This window comes from Canis lupus, chromosome 37 (genome assembly GCF_048164855.1).
Source record: "Canis lupus baileyi chromosome 37, mCanLup2.hap1, whole genome shotgun sequence".
Taxonomy (NCBI): Eukaryota; Metazoa; Chordata; class Mammalia; order Carnivora; family Canidae; genus Canis; species Canis lupus.
Genome location: NC_132874.1, coordinates 4,129,555 through 4,157,045, shown reverse-complemented (window position 1 = coordinate 4,157,045; position 27,491 = coordinate 4,129,555). Strand labels below are relative to the sequence as shown.

General features: G+C 40.1%; 1 protein-coding gene across 4 annotated transcripts in view; it reads left to right on the top strand.

Annotated features, from left to right (window-relative positions):
• Positions 1–8,072: 8,072 nt before the first annotated feature.
• The window catches only part of MRS2 (magnesium transporter MRS2), a 34,917-nt gene continuing 15,498 nt past the window's right edge, over positions 8,073–27,491 (top strand). For 2 of the 4 annotated variants that reach the window (XR_012025427.1, XM_072813890.1), the window contains exons 1-7: positions 8,080–8,374; positions 10,467–10,540; positions 12,603–12,639; positions 13,875–13,987; positions 24,341–24,514; positions 26,174–26,304; positions 26,752–26,868. Coding sequence is in view for 3 of the 4 variants with exons in the window: in XM_072813890.1 (XP_072669991.1) it covers positions 8,185–8,374; positions 10,467–10,540; positions 12,603–12,639; positions 13,875–13,987; positions 24,341–24,514; positions 26,174–26,304; positions 26,752–26,868 (836 nt within the window). In the remaining variant the exon portion in view is untranslated. Of the gene's footprint in view, positions 8,375–9,954; positions 10,052–10,466; positions 10,541–12,602; positions 12,640–13,874; positions 13,988–24,340; positions 24,515–26,173; positions 26,305–26,751; positions 26,869–27,491 lie in introns of those variants that run through there. The other 2 variants (XM_072813889.1, XM_072813891.1) reach the window with 2 other exon arrangements.

The following is a 27,491-nucleotide window of genomic DNA, read 5'->3' as shown; positions in this document are numbered from 1 at the left end:
AGCCTGGGATGCTTGAATCTTGAGGAGAATCTGAAAGCTATCTTCAACATTTTAGAAATAATATAATCATAATTGACCATTTATGTACAAGAAAATGTATCAGACTCTCTAAGTCAAAAAACTCCATGTGCAGACACTTATATACAAGTTCATTTCATCTGATGTAATATTTTAGGAATTTCTAGATATCTGGGGGTGGGGATGGGGGGATAACACAAAGCATCCTTTGTGGTTAAATAAAAAGTTGCAAACCACTGCCCCAGGAAGCCTAGCAGTTAGATGAGTAAGTATAGAAAGATAAACCCATGATACAATGTTGCACCAACCTCTCCCTCCAGTTTACTACTTGCAGTGCTTAGTACCTGCTTGAGGAATACAATAAGTGCTCTGGCTGAAGCCAGAACTTTGAAAAGGAATAGCCCCGGGATGCCTGGGTGGCTCAGTGGTTGAGTATCTGCCTTTAGCTCAGACCGTGATCCCAGGCTCCCTGTGAGGAGCCTGCTCCTCCCTCTACCTGTCTCTGCCTCTGTGTCTCTCATGAATAAATAAATAAAATCTTTGAAAAGAAAAGAAGAAAAGAAAAGAAAAGAAAAGAGAAAGAAAAGAAAAGAGAAAGAAAAGAAAAAAGAAAAGAAAAGAAAAGAAAAGAAAAAAGGAAAGGAAAGGAAAGGAAAGAAAAGAAAAGAAAAGAAAAGAAAAGAAAAGAAAAGAAAAGAAAAGAAAAAAGGAGTAGGCCCTCCTCAGCTTCAGAATGATAGTAGGCGAAGTATTAAAGCCCTAAGGGAAAAGTGGAGGGACAGCAGGCCAGACTTCCAAACCTATCTCAGAGAATCCTTCTCCCACACCACCCCTGAGGATCTGCCTTTGTTTTTTCTAAGGACGCATGTGGGTTGTTTTCTTAGAATTCAATGAAAACTCAAGTCATGGTAACTTCTAGTCCCCTTACCTCCACTACCCTCCCCCATAGTCAAAAGTAGTATGCTCTCGGGGGTGATGCCACTATTTATTTAGGATTCCTACCACTTGGGCCAGTACATACTAGAACAGACCAAGGCTCCACCCCTCTCAATCTCCTGGTGAGCTCCTCCATGATCCTCTAGAGTTGGTTGGTGTGTCTTGGAGACGTGATCCAGACCCTTCCTCCCTCTCTCACCCCCTCCCCAGGCAACCTCCTGCACACTCACAGCCCCACTTATGGTCTCCATGCCCAAACTCCCACACGTACCTGCCTAATCTAGACTTTCTTCCCTGTTGCAGAGCAACACATCTGGATATGTACCCAGCAACCTCAAACTCAACAGGTCCCAGGTCCAAAATAGAATTTTCAATCTTTCCCCTAAACTCTTCTTCCTCCAACTTTCCCTGACTCAGTCCAGTGCACCATCATTCACCATCTTGCTTCTCCCAGAATCACGATTTTATCTTTACTTTCTATTATTGAATGACTTGTGTCCCCATGTTCATATGTTGAAGCCCTGACCCCCAGTACCTGAAAATGTAACTGTATTTGGAGACAGGCCAAATACAGTTAAATAAAAATGAGGTAATTAAATAAAAATGAGGTCAGAAGGGTGGGTCCTGATCCAATCAAACAGGTGTCCTTACAAGACACAGAGAAACCCCAGCATTGTCCATGCACAGAAAAAGTTCATGTGAGGGCCCAGGAGGAAGGTACCATCTACAAGTCAAGGACAGAGGCCTCAGGAGAAACCAAACCTGCTAAGCATCTTGATCCTGGGCTTCTAGACTCCAGCACTGTGAGAAAACAAATTTCTGTTTCTTAACGCACCCAGTCTGTGGGATTTTGTCATGGTGGCCCTCTCAAACTAGCGTGCCTTCTTCTTACCAGTCATGGAATCCTACCCACCCTACTTCCATATATCTCTCCAGTCTTCTCTCTCCATAACCTCTTCCCCTGCCCTCACACAGTGCCCCATCAAGTTTTGTACAGATGCCTGCATAAAACTGTCAGTGATCTTTCTGCTTCCACTCTTCCCCTGCCCCATACAGTCCTGTCTCCAAAGATAGTCCGGAGCAGTCATTTAAAAATGAAAATGGGGACACCTGGGTGGCTCAGCAGTTGAGCATCTGCCTTAGGCTCAGGGCGTGATCCTGGGGTCCTGGGACTGAGTCCCACATTGAGCTTCTTGTGAGGAGCCTGATTCTCTCTCTATGTCTCTGCCTCTCTCTCTCTCTCTCTCTCTCTCATGAATAAATAAATAAAATCATTAAAAAATAAAATAATAAAAATAAATGAAAATGGAGGGGCGCCTCAGTGGCTCATTTGGTTAAGTGTCTGACTCTTGATTCTGGCTCAGGTCTTGATCTCAGGGTCGTGGATCAAGCCCCACATTGGGCTTAATGCTGGTTATGGAGCCTACTAAATACATACAAACATACATACATATGAAAATGGAATCCTTCCCCTAGTTTAAAACCTTTTGATAGTTTCCCCATTTCTCAAATAATGAAATCAAAACTCCTTAACTCATCTAAAGCCCAGTATGATCTAGTTCACACCTGCCACTCTGGCCTCACCTAGACCCACTCGAATGCCATGCTCCAGACTCAGCCACCTCTGGCAGTTCTTCCAATGATCAATTAACACTGCTTGCTCTTCCCACCCTTTTTTTACCTTGTTGGAAATTTTTCTTTGTCCCTCCTTGGCATGTTGCTAATGCTTATACATCCCAGTCACAACTAAAATGTCACTTCCTGATAAAGGCTGTCCCTAACCTCCCATGTTGGTTCACCCTTATAAGTCCTCTGAGATCCTGCACTAGTCATTGACGGTTTTCTCACAAGCGAAATCAAACAACTATCTGTATTAGCATATTTTTCATGTCTGTCTCCGACCTGTAAACTCCTTTAAACTAAGTACCACTTCTCTTTATTTTGTATTACCTGAGCCTGGGACACATTTGTGGAAGGGGTGAAGAGGAACAAGCACACATACTCTAATAAACACATCTGAGGCTCCAAAGGAATTTACTTCTCTTAAAGGTCCAAAATACTTTGGGAGAAGGCTTTGATTTGAATTCTGAAGCCAAATATTAAAGAGCCACAAAAGTCTGAACTTAACAGCAAATTAAATTGGAAGAAAATATAAAACTATAATGTCTTTTGGTCTGTTTCCCGTCAGGGAAATTATTTTGTACTTTAAATGATCACAGAGTACTCCACCTGGAGATGGAACTTGGCTGAAATAAGAGGTTTGAGGGTAACAGTAAAATTTTAGAGGTATTAGGGAAATGAGAGAAGGCAGTAAAATTATTATCAAGTGGTACTAAGGGCAGAGCCAAAGCCATGAATTTTATGGGCCCAAATCAACCAGTATTTAAGCTACAGGAGAGCAATGTAAGAATTTCCTAGGCTGCCAAAACAAAGTACCACAAACCAGGTGGCTTAAGACAACAGAACATTATTTTTTCACAGCTCTATGCTCAAAGACCAAAATTATGGTATCAGCAAGACCATGCTCCCCCTGAAGGCTCTAGGGGAGAATCTATCCTTGCTTCTTTTGGCTTCTGGTGGCTTCTGGTATCCTTGGCTTGAGGCTGTATCACTCCAATCTCTGCCCCCACCTTCACATGGGTCTGAGTGTTCAAGTGTCCTTCTCTTTTCTCTGATAAAGACACTGGTCATTAAATTTAGGACACATCCTAAATCCAGGATGATTTCATCTTGAGGCCCTTAGCTAGTTAAACCTGCAAAGTCTCTGCTTTCAAATAGAGTCACATTCTGGGACACCTGGGTGGCTCAGTGGCTAAGCATCTGTCTTTGGCTCGGGTCGTGATCCCGGGGTCCTAGGATCAGGTCCCACATTGGGCTCTCCCTCTGCCTATGTCTCTGCTTCTCTCTCTGTGTCTCATGAATAAATAAAATCTTTTTTTAAAAAATAGGGTCAAATTCTGAGGTTCTGAGGGGGCCAGGTGCTTTGTTTCACTCACTCCTCTATCCCTAGAACCTGAAATAGTCATGCTCAGCAAGTATGTGTGAAATAAACGACTTCATTAACAAATACAAGAAGTGCAAAGAATCAAGGTTGCTGAGGAATATAGGTGCCAAGAGGGGGTCCCAACACCAGAGTCTGGTACCAGATGCAAATTCCATAGAGAATATTCTGAGAAGCCATTACAAAACTCTTGGACTTATCATCCGGGTGGAAGACATAAAAGGATTAGAAGACTGAAGACTCAGGCAGAAGCTGTGTGGAAGATTTAGAAATGCTTCCAGAGAAAGGGGTAAGGGAGGTGCTTGCCACTCACTTCAAGCCTAGTGAGAGGAACTCCTTAAGATACCTCCAAGGGCTTGAAAAGGTCACAAGCTCCTATCCAAGCAGAGGATAGCACCTCTATGCAAGGGAAGTAGCTGCATTCCCTCTAATGGTGCAGAGGTGACAATGGGAAAATCAGTCTGGGTTGTTTCTTAAAGGATCCTGCCCCAAAAAGCACCACGTGGGGAAGAAACAAACCTGGTAATTTGAGGCAAGAAGAGGAAGATTCTGTAAATGACTGGGAGGGTCACTGTTCATATCAAAAGAATGGCAACCAGATAGGCCTGGGGGATAGTCTTCCAGAGAACTCATAGACCAGCCCACAAAGAGGTCAGTTTTACAATCTGCTCCAACTATAGAGAGCATGATGCCATCTTTAGGTAAAAATGTTTCATTCATTCTTACTTGGCTTCACTGCCCCCAGCAAAGTCTGAAATGGAGCCACAGAATAAGAAAGGGAGTGGGGAAAAAAAAAAAAAAAAAAAGGGGGAGTGGGTAGGGATTGGGGGAGCTGTCTGTGATCCCCATCCACATCAAACATTCTTGTTTGCCTCCAGGCCCAACAAGGAGAGAGGAATCAAGTCTTTTCATGTTAGTATACAGGGTCTGACGCTGCAAATTATTGAATTGAAATCAGTATATGGAGTGGACATTTTCAATTACTGAATTGATACTGGAGTGAACATATAGGACTGAGAGACCAGAAGAGTCATGGAACCTAACCAAGTTTTCAAGAGGCCAGAGAAGGACTAGTCTCACTCAGCAGGTTTGGAGGGACAAAAATAAAGTGGCTTCTATGATACACCCCATGAATGCCATGTGTTCCAAGTACTAGTCAGAGCAGTTTCACATGATGAGTTACATAATCTGGGCTAGAGAGAGAAGGGAGAAGAGCTGGCAAGGGTCTGATGGGAGAATATAATTGTGTAATTGCTGTGGGTATAAAAGCCTCCAGGAGATTAAGGTCAGAGAGTATATCATTGGTATAACATTTCTGACATGAAACCGTTCTGGGTGAGAACACAGTCTGGAGTGTGAGGCTGGGTTAAGGTAACTGACATGCTTTGGAACTCAAGAGCTAAGGAAAGAGATTAAAGAACTTGAAGGCTAAATTGTTATACGGGTGCAGAAATCTTCTGAGAACCTATCATGGCTTGGGCTGAATAGGAAGATGACAATCCAGATCCCATTCCCTACCACTCTATGGGAACTGCCCCTATCAAGATCACCAGGAAACTCCAAAGTGTCACTTCCAACATAGGCAATTCTCATTTCTCATCTTACCTGTCAGTAACATTTGATATAATTGAGGACTTCCTCATTCCCAAAACATTTTCTGGGATCCCTGGGTGGCGCAGCGGTTTAGCGCCTGCCTTTGGCCCAGGGCGCGATCCTGGAGACCCAGGATCGAATCCCACGTCGGGCTCCCGGTGCATGGAGCCTGCTTCTCCCTCTGCCTGTGTCTCTGCCTCTCTCTCTCACTGTGTGCCTATCATAAATAAATAATAAAAAAAAAAATTTAAAAAAATAAAAAAATAAAAAATAAAACATTTTCTTCACTTTGCTTCAAGGATTCCTCCCTCGGATTTTACTCTTTCTTCCTGGCCACCCCTTTTCATATTCTTCTGCTGGATCTCTCTCTTCTCTTAGCCATTAAATACTAGAGGGTCTAGAACTCAATCATAGGAACTTTTTTTTTTTAAGATTTTATTTATTTATCCATGAGAGACAGAGAGAGAGAGAGAGAGAGAGAGAGAGAGGCAGAGACACAGGCAGAGGAAGAAGCAGGCTCCATGCAGGAAGCCCAACGCGGGACTCCATCCTGGGTTTCCAGGATCACACCCTGGCCTGAAGGCGGGCACTAAACCTCTAAGCCACCCAAGGATTCCCTGGAACTTTTTGCTATCTCACTTCCTAAGAGATCTTACCCAGTTCTTATGGCTTTAAATATCTGTACAGTCCCCGGTATAAATGTCCCACCAACATCTCTCCCAAACTTCAGACTGCTCACTTGATATCTCTGCTTAGATATCTGTTTAGTAGAGCTTTCAAATTTAACATGCTCAGAAACAAATGCCATGCCATAACCTGATCTCCAGCTAAACTTCTTCCTTTCTAAAATTCTCTCTCAGCAGATGGCACTATGATTGTCCCAGTTGTTTAGGCAAAATATTTTGGAGGCAATTTCTATGCCTCTTACATCCCATTTGTAAATCTTGTCAACTCAGTCTTCAATATATAGCACCAAGCTCACCCTGTTTCCCCTTTTCCATCACCTACCTCGGCACACACCATCATCACTACCTCTGTAATCTCTTCCCCACGCAACCAGATTGATCCATTTAAACATACATCATATCATTACCTTTCTGTTCATTGAAGTTCCCCCCATGGCTTCCACCCATCCTATATTAAATTCCAAATCCTTGACATGCATTGCAAGGCAATGTGTCTGGCCATGTCCCAGAGCTTTCCTAAGCGTTTGCAAGGATATCTTCAGCAGAGCTGTCTCATTGAGCCAGGGTCAAGTTTTCAAAAAAGAGTTACCATATATTGTCTCAAAGAAAGCTCTCTGAAGGCATGTTTTTGGCAGGTATGTTTCATCACTGAAGGCCTTAGAAAAATCTACCAGGTATGTTCTTAATCAGATTTTAATGCTTGATGTTCTCCTTTGCTTTCAATGCTTAAGTCAAAACATCCTCTCTTCTATGAAGCCTTTTGTCTACTGGATTCCTAATTCAGCTTCATTCCCAATACCCTTAAACAAAAACAAAAACAACTCTCTGTTGTGTTTCCTTAGCTCTGTGTTTATACATACTGATAGTGATTGAATGGGAATCTTTGAAACTCTTAACTGTCTTGCATTATTATCATGGAAGGGACAAGTCTATCAACTCACTCTTTAAAAATATACATATTGGGGGCACCTGAGTGGCTCAGTGGTTGAGCCTCTGCCTTTGACTCAGGGTGTGATCCCCGGGTCCTGGGATAGAGTCCTGCATCCTGCTCTCCGCCCGAGCCTGCTTCTCCCTCTGCCTGTGTCTCTGCCTGTCTCTCATGAATAAATAAATAAACAAAATCTTTTTAAAAAATAAAAATAGATAAAATACGCATACTACTATATTTAATCACTATTAAAACCCACCTTTTTTTTTTCGTATTTTAAAGACTAAAATTGGGATGAGTCTTGAAACAATTAGGTCAGCATTTTTTCTTTCCCGGTGGTACAATAATGGTTCCTTGACACTGACACTACCTTACAGTTGATTAAATCAGAGTATGTCTTCACTCGCAAAGGCTTGGTACATCTTTCCATTAGGACGGTTATTTATTTGTACTACAGTAAATTCAAAGACAAATTGAGTAAGAAATGGGCAGAACTTCCTCACTTCCAAATTGTGCATTTTACCAAATGCACGAAAATGCTCCAGAAACTGCGATGCGTTATACACAGGCCGGGCACGCCTCCACAACTCTTCAGATTCCCAGTCAGTGACCTTCAGGCGGAGCTGACCTCTCCAAGGGCGCCAGCCTCCGCGCCAGGGTGGGGTCCAGGTTGGGCAGCTCGCGCGGCGCAGGAGAGCGCGCCCCGCCCCGGCCCCGCCCCCAGCCCCGCCCCCAGCCCAACCCGGCCCCGCCCCCGGCCCCGCCCCCAGCCCCGCCCCAGCCGCCCTCCGCACCGTCCAGGTACGAGACGCGAACTCCGATTGGCTACGGGACGCCAGGCGCGCGCCCAGGGCCACCTTCCGAGCATGCGCGGGAGCGGAGGCGCAGGCGCGTCCCGCGCATGCTCAGTACACAGCGCTCGGGCCCTAAGCGCCGGCGCTGGGCCGCGTCGGTGCCGGCTGACCCGCCACCGACCGGCATGAAGGGTTGGGGTGTCGCTGCCCTCTCCTCGCTCCAGCGCCATGGAATGCCTGCGGAGCCTCAGCCGGCTCCTGCCCAGCGCCGCGGGGCTGCCTCGCCGCACGCTGTGTGCTCCGGCCCTGGGCCTGACCCCCGGGGCGCGTCCCGGGTCCGCCTGCGGCCCCGCGGCCCTGCTCCTCGGGGGGACCCGGGCTGCGCCGCTCTGCGAGCCCCAGCGGCCCCGCGTGGCAGGTACTGCGCGCCCCGGCCCGGCCCGGCCCGCGCCAGGCTTGCGGCGACCCAGGCCCTGACCCGACCGCCCGACCCGGGAGTCCTGGCCGCGGAGGTCCGCCGGCCGAGCGGAGCCCTGACCCCTGACCCCTGACCCTGGGCCCCCAGCCCCTCGCGCGTGCCCGGGCCCATCCCCGCTAGGCGGACCCGCAGGTGCGCCGTGACCTCGGGGCCTCCACCGCCCCCGTCGCACCTACCCCGCCGGAGTGCTCTAGTGGGAAGGGTTTTGTTTTATTTATTTTATTTTTTTTTTAAGATTTATTTATTTACTTACTTAGGATAGAGAGAGAGGCAGAGACAGGAGGAGGAGAAGCAGGCTCCATGCAGGGAGCCCGACGTGGGATTCGATCCCGGGTCTCCAGGATCGCGCCCTGGGCCGAAGGCAGGCGCCAAACCGCCGAGCCACCCAGGGATCCCCGAAGGGTGTTTTTTTGTTTGTTTGTTTGTTTTTTTATTTATTTATGATAGTCACAGAGAGAGAGAGAGAGAGAGAGGCAGAGACACAGGCAGAGGGAGAAGCAGGCTCCATGCACCGGGAGCCCGACGTGGGACTTGATCCCGGGTCTCCAGGATCGCGCCCTGGGCCGAAGGCAGGCGCCAAACCGCTGCGCCACCCAGGGATCCCCGAAGGGTGTTTTTTTTTTGTTTGTTTGTTTTTATTTACTTATGATAGTCACAGAGAGAGAGAGAGAGAGAGGCAGAGACACAGGCAGAGGGAGAAGCAGGCTCCATGCACCGGGAGCCCGACGTGGGATTCGATCCCGGGTCTCCAGGATCGCGCCCTGGGCCGAAGGCAGGCGCCAAACCGCTGTGGCGCCCAGGGATCCCCGAAGGGTGTTGTTTTAAACGAGAGTTCCTCCCTCCCTTCTCGACGTATTCTCTTAGTCCTCTTCCCTTAAGGACATTGGTGCACTTCCCCAGTTGTTCACAGAAGGGATGGGGACGCTCCTGTAAAGGAGGCGCTAGCGAGAGTTGCTCCTGAGAAAGCTCTGCCGTCCACTGCGGTGTCAAAGCCACAGGGGTCAGGGTAGAGGGGAGGAGGAGGAATCGGGGTTATGTTTTCACCAAATAAGTGGTGGCGCCCGTTTCAGCCCATCTGCTGTTTTGGGAAAGACCTTGAGATTCAGGATCTCAGTAGAAACATTTTATCTAATTTGTGGCTGATTGGCAAATGCTGCTTTATAGCTCTTTTACCTCTTGTTTGTCTGACCCTGATAGTTTGTCTTTTATAAAAGGGAAACAAACCTCAGATGCTAAGACTCAAATTACATGAGTAATTACATGAGACCTCAGACTCAAATTACATGAGTCACTAAATGTCTATAATGGGGAAAAAGTAAGATCAGAAATGAGAATGTATCTGCACGTTCCACAGTCAGCCTGATTACTTTGGGAGCATAAAATGGGAATATTTTTACACCTTCTGCCCATTCCTTTTATGTTTAGTATTTTAAATGGTGTCCTTTGTCATTAAATTTACAAGGTTACACTCCAGAGCTCAGTTCAACTCAGTCTTTTTTTTTTTTTTTTTTTTTAGATTTATTTATTCATGAGAGACACAGAGAGAGGCAGAGAGAGAAGCAGGGAGCCCGATATGGGACTGAATCCTGGGACCCCAGGATTGGAATGCTGAAACTGGTATCCAGGATCTATGTTTTCTAAAATAAATCTACCAATATAATTTTTGTAAAGAGCCTTTTTGAATTATGCAAAAATGATGGGCATTTTTTTTTTTTTAATTTCAGAATGCTGTTAACTCATTTGTAGATTTGATTTTGAGGTAGCAGTAATAATCAGAACAGAGGTGGTTGGAATCCATAAATTACTCTAGTTCCTCACCTGAGCCATTACTTTCAAAAATCATTCCCTACCAAATCTAACATAATCCCCTACAGGTGTTAACATTAGCAAGTAAGAGTGTTTCTTCATTTTCCTCCAGGAAAAATTCTTTAAAAAGTAAGAATCTAAAGACCACATAGTATGAGAGTTATATCATAACCATATGTCAGTACCTATTGTATTATCACAGAAAATTCTCTAATTTATTCCTCAGGTGAAATGCATCGGTTTAGAACTTCTGATGTCTCTCAAGCTACTTTAGCCAGTGTAGCCCCAGTGTTTACTGTGGTGAGTATGTGAGGTATATTTGATAACTTAGAGAATGTACTTCTGTACTTACTAAGTTAACTGGGTTGGACTAGTCGGCCAAGATAATACTTATTTTTGTTTCACAGTGAATCACTATACTTGTAAGTCATCTCGTCTTTGTGTTTTGCTTAGCTAGTGACCTGAGTGCCAGCTAGATTTACTTAACAGCACCCTTAAAACTTTGCTATTGACTGTGGACTCCCACAGTTCACATGATTTGCTATTGACTGTGACTCCCTTTTTTTTTTTTTTTTTTTTTAAGATTTTATTTATTTATTTATGAGAGACAAAGGTAAAGGGAGAAGCAGATTCCCCATCGGGAGCCCAATGCAGGACTCGATCCCAAGACCAGGGGATCACTACCTGAGTGGAAGGCAGACAGTAAACCACTGAGCCACCCATGTGCCCCACTGGACGTCTCCTTTTAATCCTGGAACTGGTTGTTCAAATCATCATTCACTTCCTACTCAAGATTTGTGAATCTGTTTAGAAGTCCTTGAGGACTATTTCACAGTGGCTTGAACCTGTGCTGTGCCACATAATATATACAGAAACATTTTGAAGGGAGCAAAGTGTATATTTAAGAGTGTATGCTCTGAAGGTTCATGATCTCTGTAATTTTCTCTGAACTGATTCAAGGGAAAAATGAACAAAATAATGTGTATTACACCCACATATCTAGAAAGAGAAAAATTAGGCCATTAGGGCAAAATGTTAGCAAAAGATTACTCGAGGTGAAAGTTACATGGGAATTGGATATTCTTGTAACTTTTTTGTAGGGCTTTATTTTTTTCGAAAAGTTGTGTTAAAAAAAGTAATGTGCTTGTTTTGAATTATCATTCCTAAATTCAGATCTCAGCTCTGCCTCTTACTATTAACCGGTGGACTTGGACCAGGCATGATAACATCTTTATGCCTTAGTTTCTCATTTATAAACTGCGAATAGTACCTACCTTATAGAATTGTTTTTGGTTTGAATTAACTCACAGCTGTATAAAATGCCCACACATGTAAGTATTCAATATGTTAGCCATCATCATTATTTAGGCTTATTAACATAAGAACTTTTCTTCACAAACTATACTAACAAGATAATCTCCAGAATTATATGTCAAAGTTATCATGTTATTCAGTGTTTTTAAACATTTGGCCAGTTTGATGAAGATTAAAGTCAGATATTAAATATTGAAAGAAGATTCTTTGCAGGTAAAATCATTGAGCACCCAAAATACTCAAGAAAAGTAGTTGATACTGTTTGAGAGCTTCCTAATCAGCTCACTCTAGATGATGTTACTTTACAAGATAAACATTTAAGAAAATAAGTTTGTATGTTTTTTATCAGAAAATATCTCAGTAAAGAAAAAATGGTGAAGATAAATATTGAAATGCAAAAATATTAAGTTGAAAATGGAAGAGAGACTGCAAAAAAGTGTGACATTAATGGTTAGGAAAAGTCTGGAAGGACATGTAAAATATTTGCATGGTTTTCTCTGAAATTTCTTAGTTCACATGATTAGTTTTATTTTGCTTTATTTCAAATTTTCTGCAGAAGGTGTATTTGTGAAAGAAATTTGAGGAAAGCTAGTCTGTATTTGCCTGTGTGTCTTTCATGAATAAATAAATAATCTTCAGAAAAATCCCCATGCAAGAAACACGGCCAGTTACAAGAGCCACCCCATGCAAGGAAAAGCAGGGGAGTGGCTTCCTGCCAGGTTATCTATAATTCGTCCATAGTCTTCCTGATCCTATGCAATTGACCAGGCATTGGGCATTTTTACCATAAGCAATGGCACTGATACTCCCTTATCAGATTTCCAGGGGAACCAAAACAAAGTTAAAGGTCCCATCTGTCCTAGCAGAGGAAAAAGGAATTCTTTCAACCCTTAACTCATAACTGAATTTTACCTTAAAAAACAGTTTTTGTTTATCTATGCATATCTATTTTTGGGAGATAGCATAATACCGTGTAGTATAATACTATCTATAAAGAGCATACTCATTTGGGAGAAAATAATATTTTGTTTTTATTATCTCTCTTTAGACAAAATTTGACAAAGAGGGAAATGTTACTTCTTTTGGTAAGTATCTTTCATTTTCTTATCACTTCCCTCCTCCCTTATCACTCCCCACCCCCCCCCTCATTCACCAGTAAATGAGTGAAGCTGATGGAAATCAATAAATTGTAGTGTTTTGAGTAGAATATTCTTTGTGTGGAGGGGTGTATTGAAACAGATCTATTTTCAGCATTTGTCCATCGGTCCTAATTGGAACTGGTGATACCTGGACTGTGCATGTTCTCCCAGAATTGGTTTTAGAGACTTTCTAACGGATGTAAAAGGAATATTTTGAAAGCAGAGACTGGTATGCAGCTGGAGCACATTTTGTTTTTCTTTAGTCTCCCTTTCCACGCCCTAGTCCACATATGCATCTCTTGTTCCACATTTAAGGCTGACTTACATAGTACTACTGATATTGTGGTGGGGGGGGTGGGGGGGGGGGACAGAAGACAGGGTCAGAGCACTGGATGGCGATCTGCTGATGATCATTCTTATGGACAGTTACTGTTTAAAATGAAACTAAGCCTCTCTTTACTGTCTGACCCCAGATGTAGGCTTCATAAGGATCTCCCCTGTGCTTCTAGCCCCATGATCCTATACTTGCTATTGCCTGAGATCCTGATGGGATATTTTGGGTGGGTTTTTTTTTTGCCTGTTACCTCCTTCAGGTGACTATCCTACTTAGTGCTCTGTCACAGGTGTGATTTGACACTACAAGTACAGATGCCACTATAACCATTTCTTGAGCTGCTTCATTATACTTTCTCTTAGATAATAAGTTTAGCTTTCAGGTGGGAGAATTTAGTGAGAAAACTGACTTTAATTATTCATTTTGTATTATTAGTCCAAGAACCAAGAAAATTTATGTTATCTGTTCAGATTTAAAATCCTGAAAGCAGAAAACCTAGGAAATGTAGTTCTGTATAGTTTGTATTTTAAAATAATAACCCATCTCTAGAGCTTGACATAGATATATTAAGTCAGGTGAGGCTGTGGTTTTATGCTAGTCCCAAGGGACTTCTGAATACAAAGAAATTTTATGAAGTATGGATAAAATGAAGAAAGAACTATTAGAGTTTGACCAAAATCAGCTTGTGTGTTTGAGGTAAAAATGGCTAATAAAAAGACTTATTTTGACTTGTTTCTGGTAGTAGAAAATGTCAATGTTGGTGGGAGGAGTGCTCTGGTAGAAAAATATGAACTCTTTCATTTATTAGGTTGGCCCACTCTTTTTGTTAAAAATGTTTCTTTTATAGAAAAGAAGAAAACTGACCTATATCAAGAATTAGGTCTTCAAGCCAGAGATTTGAGGTTTCAGCATGTGATGAGCATCACAACTAGAAACAATAGAATTATCATGAGAATGGAGGTAAAGGGTTTTATGTCATCTACATTTCTTACTGGCATCTTACAGAAGTTACTTGCTAGTCATCTTGATAAATACATAATTAAAAGCAGTTTTATAATGAAATGGGTCTGTGTAACACAGGATACTTTATAGTGTAACGTATCATTGTGAGTATAACTCTTCTTCCAGGATTCTGTACATATGTTCAGCAGATGTTTTATGTTGGAAAAGTTATGATTGCAGTCTGTATTCTTGCTGCTTGAATTTAGTCTCTCGTTTCTGAAATAAGAGAAAGAATCTTGGTTTATAATAGACATTTTCAGTTGTATATAGTTACATTTCATTATAGTATAACCTTAGCTACCAAAAACATATTCTGGTTCTCCAAATAGACCATGAATATCCCTTAAAGTTTGTAATCTTAAATTTATAGCAGAAAGCTTCCTAAAATAAATTGCATCTTCCTCTGCTTACTGAGAGTACAATAAATTTGACTTGACTTAGTGATTTGGAATAAATTTGAATATACATAATTTTGGTGAGCTAAAGTCTAGGATTCAGAAATAGATGTGACATGGTTCTCAATGGTATGGGCTCTATGGTAGACATTAAACCTACTTTCTTGGGTTGTTTTTTTTTTTTTAAGATTTTATTTATTTGATAGAGTGCAAGCATGGTGGCGGAGAGAAGAGGCAGAGGGAGAAGCAGGGAGCCTGATGCAGGGCTCCATCCCAGGATTCTGAGATGATGACCTGAGCTGAAGAAGGCAGGCAGATGCTTAACCAACTAAGCCACCCAGGCACCTCAGACCTTTCTTTAAAAAGTCTTTGATGGCAGGTTTCCATTTAACTAGAATTTTTAAGTAACTAAAAATAGAAGCAGTCTTCAGAAAATATTTCACTTTTATTGGTAGGTAGCACCCTTCAAAAAAGTTATCTCTTTGTCCGCCAAAAAGCTACTAGAACTGATAAATGAATTCAGTAAGTCACAGGGTGCAATGTACAGAAATCAATTACATTTCTTCCTTTCTTTTTTTTTTTTTAATTTTTATTTATTTATGATAGTCACAGAGAGAGAGAGAGAGAGAGGCAGAGACATAGGCAGATGGAGAAGCAGGCTCCATGCACCGGGAGCCCGACGTGGGATTCAATCCTGGGTCTCCAGGATCGCGCCCTGGGCCAAAGGCAGGCGCTAAACCGCTGCGCCACCCAGGGATCCCTCTTCCGTTCTTTTTTTTAAAGATTTTATTGACTTGAGAGAGGGAGAGAGCAAGGGAGGGTGGGTGGGCAGAGAGAGAGAGGGAGAAGCAGACTTCTGTCTGAGCAAGGAACCCATTATGAGGCTCGATCTCTGGACCTGAGATCACAACCTGAGCCAAAGGCAGATGCCTAACCCACTGAGTCACCCACGTACCCTGAAATCAGTTGAGTTTCTATATACTAATAAGCAGCAGAAAGAGAAATTAAGGAAACAGTCCGTTTACATTTGTGTCAAAAGTAACATACCTAGGAGTAAACTTAAAACCAAGGAGGTGTAAGACATGTACTCTGAAAACTATAAAACACTGAAGAAAGAAATTAAAGATGATGCAAAGAAGTGGAAAGATATTCTGTGCTTAAGGACGAGGAAAATATTGTTAAAATGTCTATACCACCCAAAGCAATCTACAGATTTAATGCAATCCCTATCAAAATACTGACTGCATTTTCTTTAAAGTTTTTATTTTAATCAGCAGTACTCATCATAACGAGTGCTCTCCTTAATCCCTATCACCTATATCCCCTGTCTTCCATCCACCTCCCCTCTGGTAACTATCAGTTCTCTATACTTAAGAGTCTGTTTCTTGGTTTGTCTCCTTTTTTGCCTTTTTTTTTTTTTTTTTCTAACTTTGCTCCTTTGTTTTCTTTCTTAAATTTCATTTATAAGTAAAATCATATGGTATTTGTCTTTCTCTGACTTATTTCACTTAGCATTATACTCTCTAGCTTCATATCTTTGCAAATGGCAAGATTTCATTCTTTTTTGTGGCTGAATAATATTCCATGGTACATGTATACCACATCTTCTTCATCTATTCATCGATCAATGAGTATTTGAGCTTCATATCTTGACTATGTAAATAATGCTGCTGTAAACATAGGGGAACATGTATCCCTTCATGTTTTGGTATTCCAAACATGAATATTTTGGTATTCTTTGGGTAAATATCCAGTAGTGCAATAACTGGATAATAGAGTGGTTCTATTTTTAAATTTTTGAGGAATCTCCATACTGTTCTCCACGGTGGCTGCACTGGTTTGCATTCCCACCAACAGGGCAAAAGGCTTCCTTTTTCTCTACATCCTCACCAGCATCTGTGTGTGTGTGTGTGTGTGTGTGTGTGTGTGTTGTTGTTGTTGTTGTTGTTGATTTTAGCCATTCTGTGAGATACGAGGTGGTAACTCAATTTTAATTCACATTTCTCTGATAATAAGTGATAAGGAGTATCTTTTCATGTGTCTTTTGGCCATCTGGATTTGTTCTTTGGAGAAATGTCTGTTCATGTCATCTCCCCACTTTTAATTGGATTATTTTGGGGGTGTTATATCAGTTCTTTATATATTTTGGATGCTAACCCTTTTATTTCTGTGTATGGTGTAAGAAAGTGGTCCAGTCTCATTCTTTTGGATGAGGCCATCCAGTTGTCCCAAACCATTTGTTGAAGAGACCGTCTTTTTTCCATTGGATGTTCTTTCCTGCTTTGTCAAGATTAGTTGACCATATGGTTGTGGGCCCATTTCTGGGTTTTCTGTTCCTTTCCATCGATCAGTGTGTCTGTTTTTGTGCCAGTACCATACTGTCTTGATGACTATAGCTTTGTAATATAGCTTGAAGTCCAGAATTGTGATGCCCCCAGCTTTGCTTTTCTTTTTCTAGATTGCTTTGGCTATTCTACCATTCCATGATTGTGGAATTGTGATTGTGATTCCATACAGACTTTAGGATTATTTGTTTTGGTTCTGTGAAAAATGCAGTTGGTATTTTGATAGGGATTGCATTAAATCTGTAGATTCCTTTGAGTAGTATAGACATTTTAACAATATTTGTTCTTCCAACCCATGAGCTTGAAATGTCTCTCTTCATGTCTTCAGTTTCTTTCATAGGTGTTCTATAGTTTTCAGAGTACAGATGTTTTACTTCTTTGGGTAGGTTTATTCCTAGGTATCGTATGGTTTTCGATGCAGTTGTTAATGGGATTGTTTTCTTATTTTCTCTTGCTGCTGCTTAATCATTGGTGTATAGAAATACAAGATATTTCTATACATTGATTTTTGTATTGTGTGACTGTTGAATTTGTGTATCAACTCTAGTAGTTTTTTGGTGGAATCTTTAAGGTTTTTTCTATATTTAGTATCGTGTCATCTGCAAATAGTGAAAATTTTACTTCTTCCTTACCAGTTTGGCTGCTTGTATTCCTTTTTGTTGTCTGATTGCTATGGCCAGTACTTCCCACTACTGTATTGATTAAAAGTGGTGGGAGTAGACATCCTTGTCTTGTTCCTGATCTTAGGGGAAATGCTTAGTTTTTTGAGTATGGTGTTTGCTGTTTTTCATATATGGCCTTTTTATGTTGAGGTATGTTCCCTCTAATCTTACTTTGTGGAGGGTTTTTTATCACGAATGTACTTTGTTGAATGCTTTTTCTGCATCTATTAAAAAGATCATGTGCTTTTTATCCTTTCTTTTATGGATGTGATGTATCACATTGACTGATTTGTGAATATTGAACCACCCTTAACATCCCAGGAGTAAATCCCACTTGATTGTGGCAAATGATTCTTTAATGTATTTCTAATGTATTTTTGGATTTGGTTTGCTAGTATTTTGTTGAGGATTTTTGAATCTGTGTTCATCAGAGATACTGGGCTATGGTTATGTTCTTTCTTTGATAACTATCTGGTTTTGTCAGAGTGATAGTGCCTCATGAAATGAATTTGGAATTTTTTTTGTTGAGTTTTTTGGAATAGTTTGAGAGGTATGGATAATAATTTTTCTTTAAATGGTAGAATCTGCCTGTGAAGCCATCAGATTTCAGATTTTTGAATATTTGGAGTTTTTTGATTACTGATTTAATTTCGTTGCTGCTAATCAATCTGTTCAAATTTTCTGTTTCACTTTGGGTAGATTGTTTCTAGGAACTTACACATTTCTTCAAGATTGTCCAATTTGTTGATAGTTTTTTATAATACTCTTACAGTTTGTATTTTTGTGGTGTTGGTTATTATTTCTCCTCTCTCATTTGTGATTTTATTTATTTGAGTTCTTTTTTTCTTGATAAGTGTGGCTAGGTGTTCATTTTATTGTTCCCCTCCTCCATCCCTCCCAAAAATAGTTCTGGGTTTCATTGATCTATTGTTTCTTTAGTTTCTGTATCATTTATTTCTGTTTTAATCTTTATTATTTCCTTTTTCCTGCTGGCTTTCAGCTTTGTTACTCTTTTTCTAGCTTCCTTAAGTATAAGATTAGATGGTTTGAGGTTTTTTTGTTTTTTGTTTGTTTGTTTGCTCCTTGAGATAGGCCTGTACTGCTATATACTTCCAGACTACTTTTGCTGTATCCCAAAGGTTTTTGAACCATTGTGTTTTCATTTTCTTTTGTTTCTGTGTACCTTTTTATTCTTTTATTTCCTGTTTGACCCATTCATTGTTTTAGTAGCATATTATTTAAACTTCATAAATTTATGTTCTTTCCAGCTTTTTTCTTGTGGTTGATTTCTAGTTTCATAGCATTGTGGTCAATGAAGATGCATAGTATAACCTCAGTCTTTTTTAATTTGTTGAGGCTTGTTTTGTTGCCTAAAATATCTATTCTGGAGAATGTTCCATGTACACTTGAATGTGTATTTTGTTGTTTTAGGATAGAATGTTCTGTATATATCTGTTAGATCGATCTGGTCCAATGTGTCATTTAGATTTACTGTTTCTTTGTTGATTTTCTGTTTGGATTATCTGTCCATTGATGTAAGTGGGGTGTTGTCCCCTACTGTATTATGTAATCAATAGTAACAAGCATAAAGGAAGTATTTGGGTGCTCCCATATTGGGTGCATGTTTATAATTGTTATATCTTCTTGTTGGATTGTCCTTTTTATGATTATATAGTGTTCTTCTTTGTCTCATGTTATAGTCTTTGTTTTAAAATCTATTTTTTTTAAATCTATTTTTTCCGATTAAAGTATTGCTACTCTGACTTTCTTTTTACTTCCATGTGCACAATAAATACTTTTCCATCCCTTCACTTTTAATCTGCAGGTGTCTGGGTCTAAAATGAGTCTCCTGGGGGATCCCTGGGTGGCTCAGTGGTTTGGCGCCTGCCTTTGGCCCAGTGTGTGATCCTGGAGTCCCGGGATCGAGTCCCGCGTCGGGCTCCCGGCAAGTCCCGGAGCCTGCTTCTCCCTCTGCCTGTGTCTCTGCCTCTCTCTTTCTCTCTCTGTCTCTCATGAATGAATAAATAAATCTTTTTAAAAAAATAAAATAAAATGAGTCTCCTGTAAGCAGATAGATTGGTCTTGTTTTTTTAGCCACTCTGATATCCTGTGTCTTTTGATTGGGGTGTTTAGTCCACTTACATTAAAAATAATTATTGGTAGAAATGTATGTATGCCACTTTATTACTTGTTTTACGGTTGTTTCTCAAGATTTTTTCTGATTCTTTCTTGTCTTTCATGGTTTGCTGGGTTTCTTTAGTGATGTACTTGGAGTCCTTTATTTTTTACATATCTATAATTGGTTTTGATTTGCAGTCATCATTACGTTCATTTTTAACATCTACATATTACTGTCTTTATTAACTTGATGTTCATTTAATTTTGGAACCATTCTTTACTCTTCTCCTTGCCATGTTTTAGGTATATGATGTCTTATTTTACATCCTTGCATTTTGTGAGTTCTTGACTGATGTTTATTTTTTTTTACAAAAATACTCATTTTTAGTGCTTTTGTGTTTCTGAACTTCATATTGTCCTTTTTGGTCTTTCCTTTGCACTCAAAGATTCCCCTTTAATATTTCTTGCAGGCCTAGTTTAGTTGTCATGAACTCCTATAGTTTTGTTTCTCTGGGAAACTTTGACTTACTCTTCTGAATTATAGCCTTGTTGGATAAAGTATTTTGGGCTGTAGGTTTTTCCCATCCAGCATTTTGAATATATTATGCCGCCACTTTGTCTTGGAAAGTTTCTGCTGAAAAATCTGATAGCTTCGTGAGGTTTCCATATGTAACCATCATCTTTGTCTTCTGCATTTTATACTTTTTATCACTGTATTTTGTCATTTTAATTACAGTGGTGTGGATATGCCTTTGTTGATTTTGTTTGGTATTCTCTGTGCCTCCTGAATCTGAATATCTGTTTCCTTCCCGAATTAGGGAAGTTTTCAGCTATTATTTCTTCAACTAAATTGTCTACCCCCTTTTCTCTCTCTCCTGGGACTTCTACAATATGAATATTATTAAGTTTGATGGAGTCACTGAGTTCCTAAGTCTCTTCTATTGCATAATTCTTTTTCCTCTCTTTTATTCAGCTTGATTATATTACTGTGTCTTCTAGGTCAGTAATTCATTTGCTTCTTCCAGTCTGCTATTTATTCTGTCAAGTGAAATGTTTCTCATTTCATTTATTGATCCCTTTATCTCTTTATTATTCCTCATCTCATTAAGGATCTCATTGATGTTCTCTACTCTTCTCAAGTTCAGTGAGTATCCTTCTGATCATTGTTTTAAATTCTCCATCAGGCATGTTATCTATATCTGTTTTGCTAAGATCTCTGGCTGTGTCCTTGTCCTTTCATTTAGGATAAATTCCTCTGTCTTCTCATTTTGTCTAAGTCTCTGTGCCTATTTCTGTGTGTTAGGAAAGTCAGCTGTGTCTCCTATTCTTTAAAATAATGGCCTTATAAAAAAAAAAAAGGTTCTGTAGTTCCCTGTAGCATAGTGTCCCCATGTTCCAGGGCCTGGCACTTCTGGGAGTATCTCCAATATGTGCTGGGAGAGCTCTGCTATTGTGTCCTGGCCACTTTATCCTTCAGGCCAGTTGTCTGTAGAGGCTTTCTTTGTCTGTTGTGGACAACATTTGGTCCCTGGTCTAAATGTGGCACATTTTAACTAGGTGAGCTCTGGTCGTCTTGTGAAATGAGAACTGTTGCTACTCCTATGGGAACCCAGGCCTTGCAAAACTCCTGAATCAGGAGATGTGGGTATAAGCAGGGGTTTGGGCTGGTCTTCTGAGGGGCGAGGGGTGGTGTTGTGCTTGGACTGAGGCAAGTGTGACTGAGCCTGTTCCACCAGCACGTGGGGTGGTGAGATTTGGTGTAAAGTCAGGTAGAGAGGGTCAGCATTTTTCACAGAAGTAGAACAAATAATCCTAAAATTTCTGTGGAACCACAAAAGACCCCAAATAGTTAAAGCAGTCTTTAAAAAGAAAAGCTGGAGGCCTCACATTCCCAGATATCAAGATATATTACATAGCTACAGTAATCACAACAGTATAGAATTGGTACAAAAGTAGACACATAGATCAGGAATAGAATAGAAAACCCAGAAACACCCATGATTATATGGTCAATTAATCTTCAACAAGGAGGCAAGAATATGCAGTGGGGAAAAATGGCAGTTTCTGCAACAAACGGCTATGGAAAACCATTTAGCCTCATCCAAAAGAATGAAACTGGACCACCTTCTTATACCATACACAAAAGTAAGCTTAAGGGATGCCTAGGTGGCTCAAGGGTTGAATGTCTGCCTTTGGCTCAGGTTGTGATTCCACGGTCCTGGGATCAAGTCTATGATCTCTGCCTCTCTCTCTGTGTCTCTCATGAATGAATAAATAAAATCTTAAAAAAAACCAAAAACAGGACGCCTGGGTGGCTCAGTGGTTGAATGTCTGCTTTCAGCTTAGAGAGTAATACTGGGATCCGGGATTGAGTCCTGCATCGGACTTCCTGCGAGGAGTCTCCTTCTCCCTCTGCCTGTGTCTCTGCCTCTCTTTGTGTGTCTCATGAATAAATAAATCTTTAAAAAATAAATAAATAAATAGAATCTTAAAATGGATTAAGGACCTAAATGTGAGATCTGGAACCATAAGCATCCTAGAAGACCGCACAGGCAGTAATGTGTCTGACACAGGCTGTAGCAACATTTTCCTAGGTATGTCCCCTGAGACAAGGGAAACAAAAGCAAAATAAAGTATTGGGACTACATCAAAATGAAAAGATTCTGTACAGGAAAAAACAAAACAAAACTAGAAGACAACCTACAGAATGGGAGAAGATATGTGCAAATGACATATCCCATAAAGAGTCTCCAAAATATATAAAGAACTTAACACAGCTCAATGCCAAAAAAAAACCCCAAATCCAATTACAAAATAAGCAGAAGACATGGACATTTCTCTAAAGAAGACATCTAGATGACCAACAGACACATGAAAAGATGCTCATCATCACCTGTCATCAGGGAAATGCAAATCAGAACTACAATGAGGTATCACCTCACATTGATCAAAATGGTAAAACCAGTAACACAGGAAACAACAGGTGTTGGTGAGGATGTGGAGAAAAAGGAACCTTAGTGCACTGTTGATGGGACTGTAAACAGTGCAGCTGCTGTGGAGAACAGTATGGAGGTTCCTCAAAAAATTAAAAATAGGGCAGCCCCGGTGGCTCAGCAGTTTGGCGCAGCCTTCGGCCCGGGGTGTGATCCTGGAGACCCAGTATCGAGTCCCACATCGGGCTCCCTGCATGTAGCCTGCTTCTTCTCCCTCTGCCCGTGTCTCTGCCTCTCTCTCTCTGTCTCTCATTAATAAAGAAATAAAATCTTTAAAAAAAATTAAAAATAGAACTATCCTATGATCCAGTAATCACACTACTGAATATTTACCCAAAGAGAATGTAAACACTAATTTGAAAAGATCTATGCAGCCCTCTGTTTATTACAGCATTTTTTTTTTACAATAGCTAAATTATAGAAGCAACCCAGGTGTTCACCAATAGATGAGTTGTTAAAGTGTGCTGTATACACACACACAATGGAATGAATGTTAGCCGTAAAAAAAATACATGAAATCTTGCCATTTGCAACAACATGGACAGAGCTAGAAAGTATAATACTAAGTGAAATAAATCAGAAAGACAAATACCGTATGATTTTTCACTTATGTGGAATTTAAGAAACAGACAATAAGAACAAGATTCTTAACTCTAGAGAACAAACAGGTGTTCACTAAAGGGGAGGTGGGTGGGGGATGGGGGAAACAGGTGAAAGGAATGAAGAGTATACTTATCACGATGAGCACGGAGTAATGTATAGAATTGCTGAACCACTGTGTTGTACACCAAAGTTGATAGAATACTGTTAAGTGTACTGGAATTAAAATAATTTTTTCTTGCCCCTGATCATTTTTACAAAAATTATCTCTCATGAAGAGAGAAGTGTCTGATAATGTAAATTTAGCAGAATGTTAATTGTACAATCTAAATGATATATATATAGGTATTCATTGCATAGTTTTTCAATTTTTCTGTATAAAAGTCTTCATAATATGTTGGGGGAAAATGTGAGAAATCCCTAATATTTATATCACTAATACAGTGGCCACAAGCTACTTTCCTAACTTAAAGGACGTCAGTCTTGGGATCCCTGGGTGGTGCAGCGGTTTGGCGCCTGCCTTTGGCCCAGGGCGTGATCCTGGAGACCCGGGATCGAATCCCACATCGGGCTCCCGGTGCATGGAGCCTGCTTCTCCCTCTGCCTATGTCTCTGCCTCTCTCTCTCTCTGTGACTATCATAAATAAATAAAAATTAAAAAAAAAAAAAGAACTCTTTAAAAAAAAAAGACGTCAGTCTTCAGAATAAATTTTTAATTTCTTGGTGTTCTAAATTAGAGCACTGAGGCTGTGTTTTAGCTTTATAGTTTGAAGTTAGCTTAATATGTTTTGGTGACATTTTAAAAAGACAGCTTTCCCATTTCAGCCAAAGTAATCATGACTAAACAGTCTTTTCCAAAAGTCTACCAAATATGTAACTAAGAAAACCTTACCTTGTTTTTTTTATTGTTCCCTGTTGGTCTCCTGATTACCCTGGAATTCTTAATATGTAGTTTTATTCTAGTTCTGTTGAGAGTGCATTAGAAGTACTTATATTTTAGACTTCGTTTCTTTAAAAAAGTATATATTGTGTATGTATATATACAATTTTTTTTAATTAGGATTTAGTTGAGGCTTAACCCAAAATTAAAACCGTATTAAACTCTATTTTATAAATATTATTTTCCTATAGCTCCACAACTTGCATGTGCATGTGTATGTGTGTATGTATATATAATTTTTTTTTTAATTTCTTACAGTATTTGAAAGCTGTGATAACTCCAGAGTGTCTTCTGATACTAGATTATCGTAATTTAAATTTAGAGCAGTGGCTGTTCCGGGAACTCCCTTCACAGTTGGCTGGAGAAGGACAACTTGTCACATACCCTTTACCTTTTGAGTTCAGGGCTATTGAAGCACTCCTACAATACTGGGTAAGCCTATTTTTATTTAGCTTCTTGAATTTGTTGTTTTAAAATGCTCCTGAGAAGGAAGATAAGTTGGTATCAATGGCACCTTCCCTAACCACACCCTACCTCCAAACAAAAACATCTCTAAAGGTCCTGTGTGGAGAAAGTACATGCATAAGCTCTATGGTCTAATCAAATAGATCTGAGATCTCTAGGTAGAGTTTATAGAGTCTCTTTGAGAGCCATAATGTTCAGTTAAGCATGTTTTAAATTGGCTGTCCTTTGTACAATTTTGGTAAGTATTTTAGGAGTGATAATTCAGAATACTTCCTAAATATGATAGAACATATCAAGAAAGTTTCAAATGTATTCCATCTTATTCTGTAACTAAATTGCATATTGTAAAACTGCACACACATAAACATTATAGCTCAAGTCATTCTAATACTTTCCACATTACTCTTTAATATGTGTATATAATCCTTTGAGACAGCTAGATGATGCCACTGTTTGAGACCTACTTGGACATAGGAACTGTGTATAATTCTTGTGATTCCCTCATTGTGTTGATAATTACTGGGTATCTGAGGACCCTGTCAGGCCCTGAATGACAGTGGTCACTGTCATCCTGGCCCCCGCAAATTGGTCATTATCTTTCTTCTCCCTAGTAGTCAGGATAGTACTGTGCAGGAACCACCTGAATACAACAGTTAGTTCTAGGAGCATACTGACCAGAGTGGGCAAAGCCGGTAAAGTGGGTGAGGATGGAGTGAACCTGGGACTCTTCTCTTCTGTCTGCCCTGCTGTACCGAGGGAGTAGGAATTGGCTTCATTCAGTTCACTCGGTTTCATGAAGCAGGAGCACCCGCTAGTACCAGCCAAGTAGATGGGGACTACTTGGAGCACAGTTACTAAAGGGAAAAATGCAGGGGAGGGAAAGAAGAGAAGATGCAACCAGTGTTCAGTGACAGTCTGCATAGGCCGAATAAGCTCTTGGGCTCATGCTGAGACAAACAGTACATATTGGAATTGATGCCATTATTTGATTAATCACTGCTTCATTCTCTTAGGCTATTCACCAACAGGTATGGAAATATTTCAGTATTCTAACAACTGGTATAGCTGTATCAGTGTTTTCCTGCTGAATGTCTACCATGCCTGAATTTACTTGAATAACAAGTATACTTTCTTTTTTTTGAATAATAAGTATACTTTTGACTTGATGCCGATTTATTTCTTAAAGTCCCAAGTTATGTTTTGGTTTTCAGAAGAGGTTTTTTTATATATAGAAATTTTGAACTATATTCTGTTTACAAAGAACATAGGTATTATTTACCAAATGTGAAGTATATATTTTAACCATGGAATGGCAGGTTTTATTTTAATTAATCAATCTTGCATTCTTTTCATAATAAATGTATGTGAGGCAAACTCTTATGAGAGTTAATGCCCTGTCAACCAAATGCAAGCCTGGCAACATTATGCAAGGTTATCTTTTAACCTGGTTGGTAGATCCAGTTTTTTAATCATCTGAAGTAGGCATTCCAGCAATGACCATGTTCTGAAACATTACCAGCCTTCTTAGTTATTACAGACTTCTGTGTTTCATCAGAGGATCCACTGATCCTGAATATTCTAAAAAAGACTGTTTTGATTCTTATGAAAGGTCATGTTGTTATCTAGATCAGCTCTCTTCAGGGGAAACTCAGCATTCTGCAGCCCCTGATCCTTGAGACACTGGAAGCCTTAGTGGATCCCAGACATTCTTCTGTGGACAGAAGCAAACTCCACATCCTACTACAGAATGGCAAGAGGTAACTCTGGATGTTCACCAACTTGGGAGGTAGACACAAACATCTTAGACTTCTCTTTTAGCTGTTCTAACAGCTTAATGCATAGCATTAACTCAGATACAAAATAAATATGATTATTCCCTGTTTTAAAAATACCAATTAGTCTTACTAATGGTAATGACTTTCTCTTTGTGCCTTCAAAGTAGGAAAGTAGCCTCGGTGGGCACATAGACTAATGTTTATTGAAAAGCTATTATGCATGAAATGCTCTATCAGGGTCTTTATTTTTGGTATGGGAATTGATTTTGATATTTACTATGCACATGAACAATTTTTTTTATAAGTCAGTGTTTACCATGAACATATAGGTGGATTTACTTGATAAGGTATTTTAAAAAGGTATTTTTCTTATAGGGAAATATGTTTATAAGTTTGTTATTGATCATTTCTATACGATTACTCTTATAGTCTGTCAGAGTTAGAAACCGATATTAAAATTTTCAAAGAGTCTGTTTTGGAGATCTTGGATGAAAAAGATTTGCTGGAAGAGCTCTGCCTAACAAAGTGGACTGACCCCCAAGTCTTGTAAGTATTATTATGTCATCATGCTATGTTGCCTGTTTGGTTAGGATCAGTCTTCTGTCTTCTTCAAGATGGTTTTTCTTGGAGAATGCAATATTTTCTCCAGACTAGAAAATACAGGCACTTTTTATCTCCAGTTGTTTTACTATTTCTGCATATGTATGGCCTCCAATTCAGTTTAATGAGGATATATTGTTTACTTTATACACAGCTGTATACACCCACTGTGCTGGGCTGTGATGAATATAAACACTGTGATGAATATAAACACTCCATTACCTTTATCTTCAAGGAACTGACCACCACAGTGTCACGACATCTACCTGAATAACTTAACCTAGGGAACACAGTGGAAGAGAGGGAAGGATACTCATGTGGGGACAGGGGTGGGGAGTGAAGGAAGGTAAGACACTGGCATATATTCTGTAACTTTGGTCTAATGTAAAAATGCTTATCTTCTAAAACTTTTCTCTCTTACGGAATTAGAAGTCGTTTACTCTTATGTGCACTCGATATTTAACTCAAGTTAAATATTTTTTAAGTATTCAAAATATTTCATTTTTGTTCTTTGTAGACAGTGTTAGAAATTAATGGAGACACCATTGTAATGTATATAGCTTTCACAA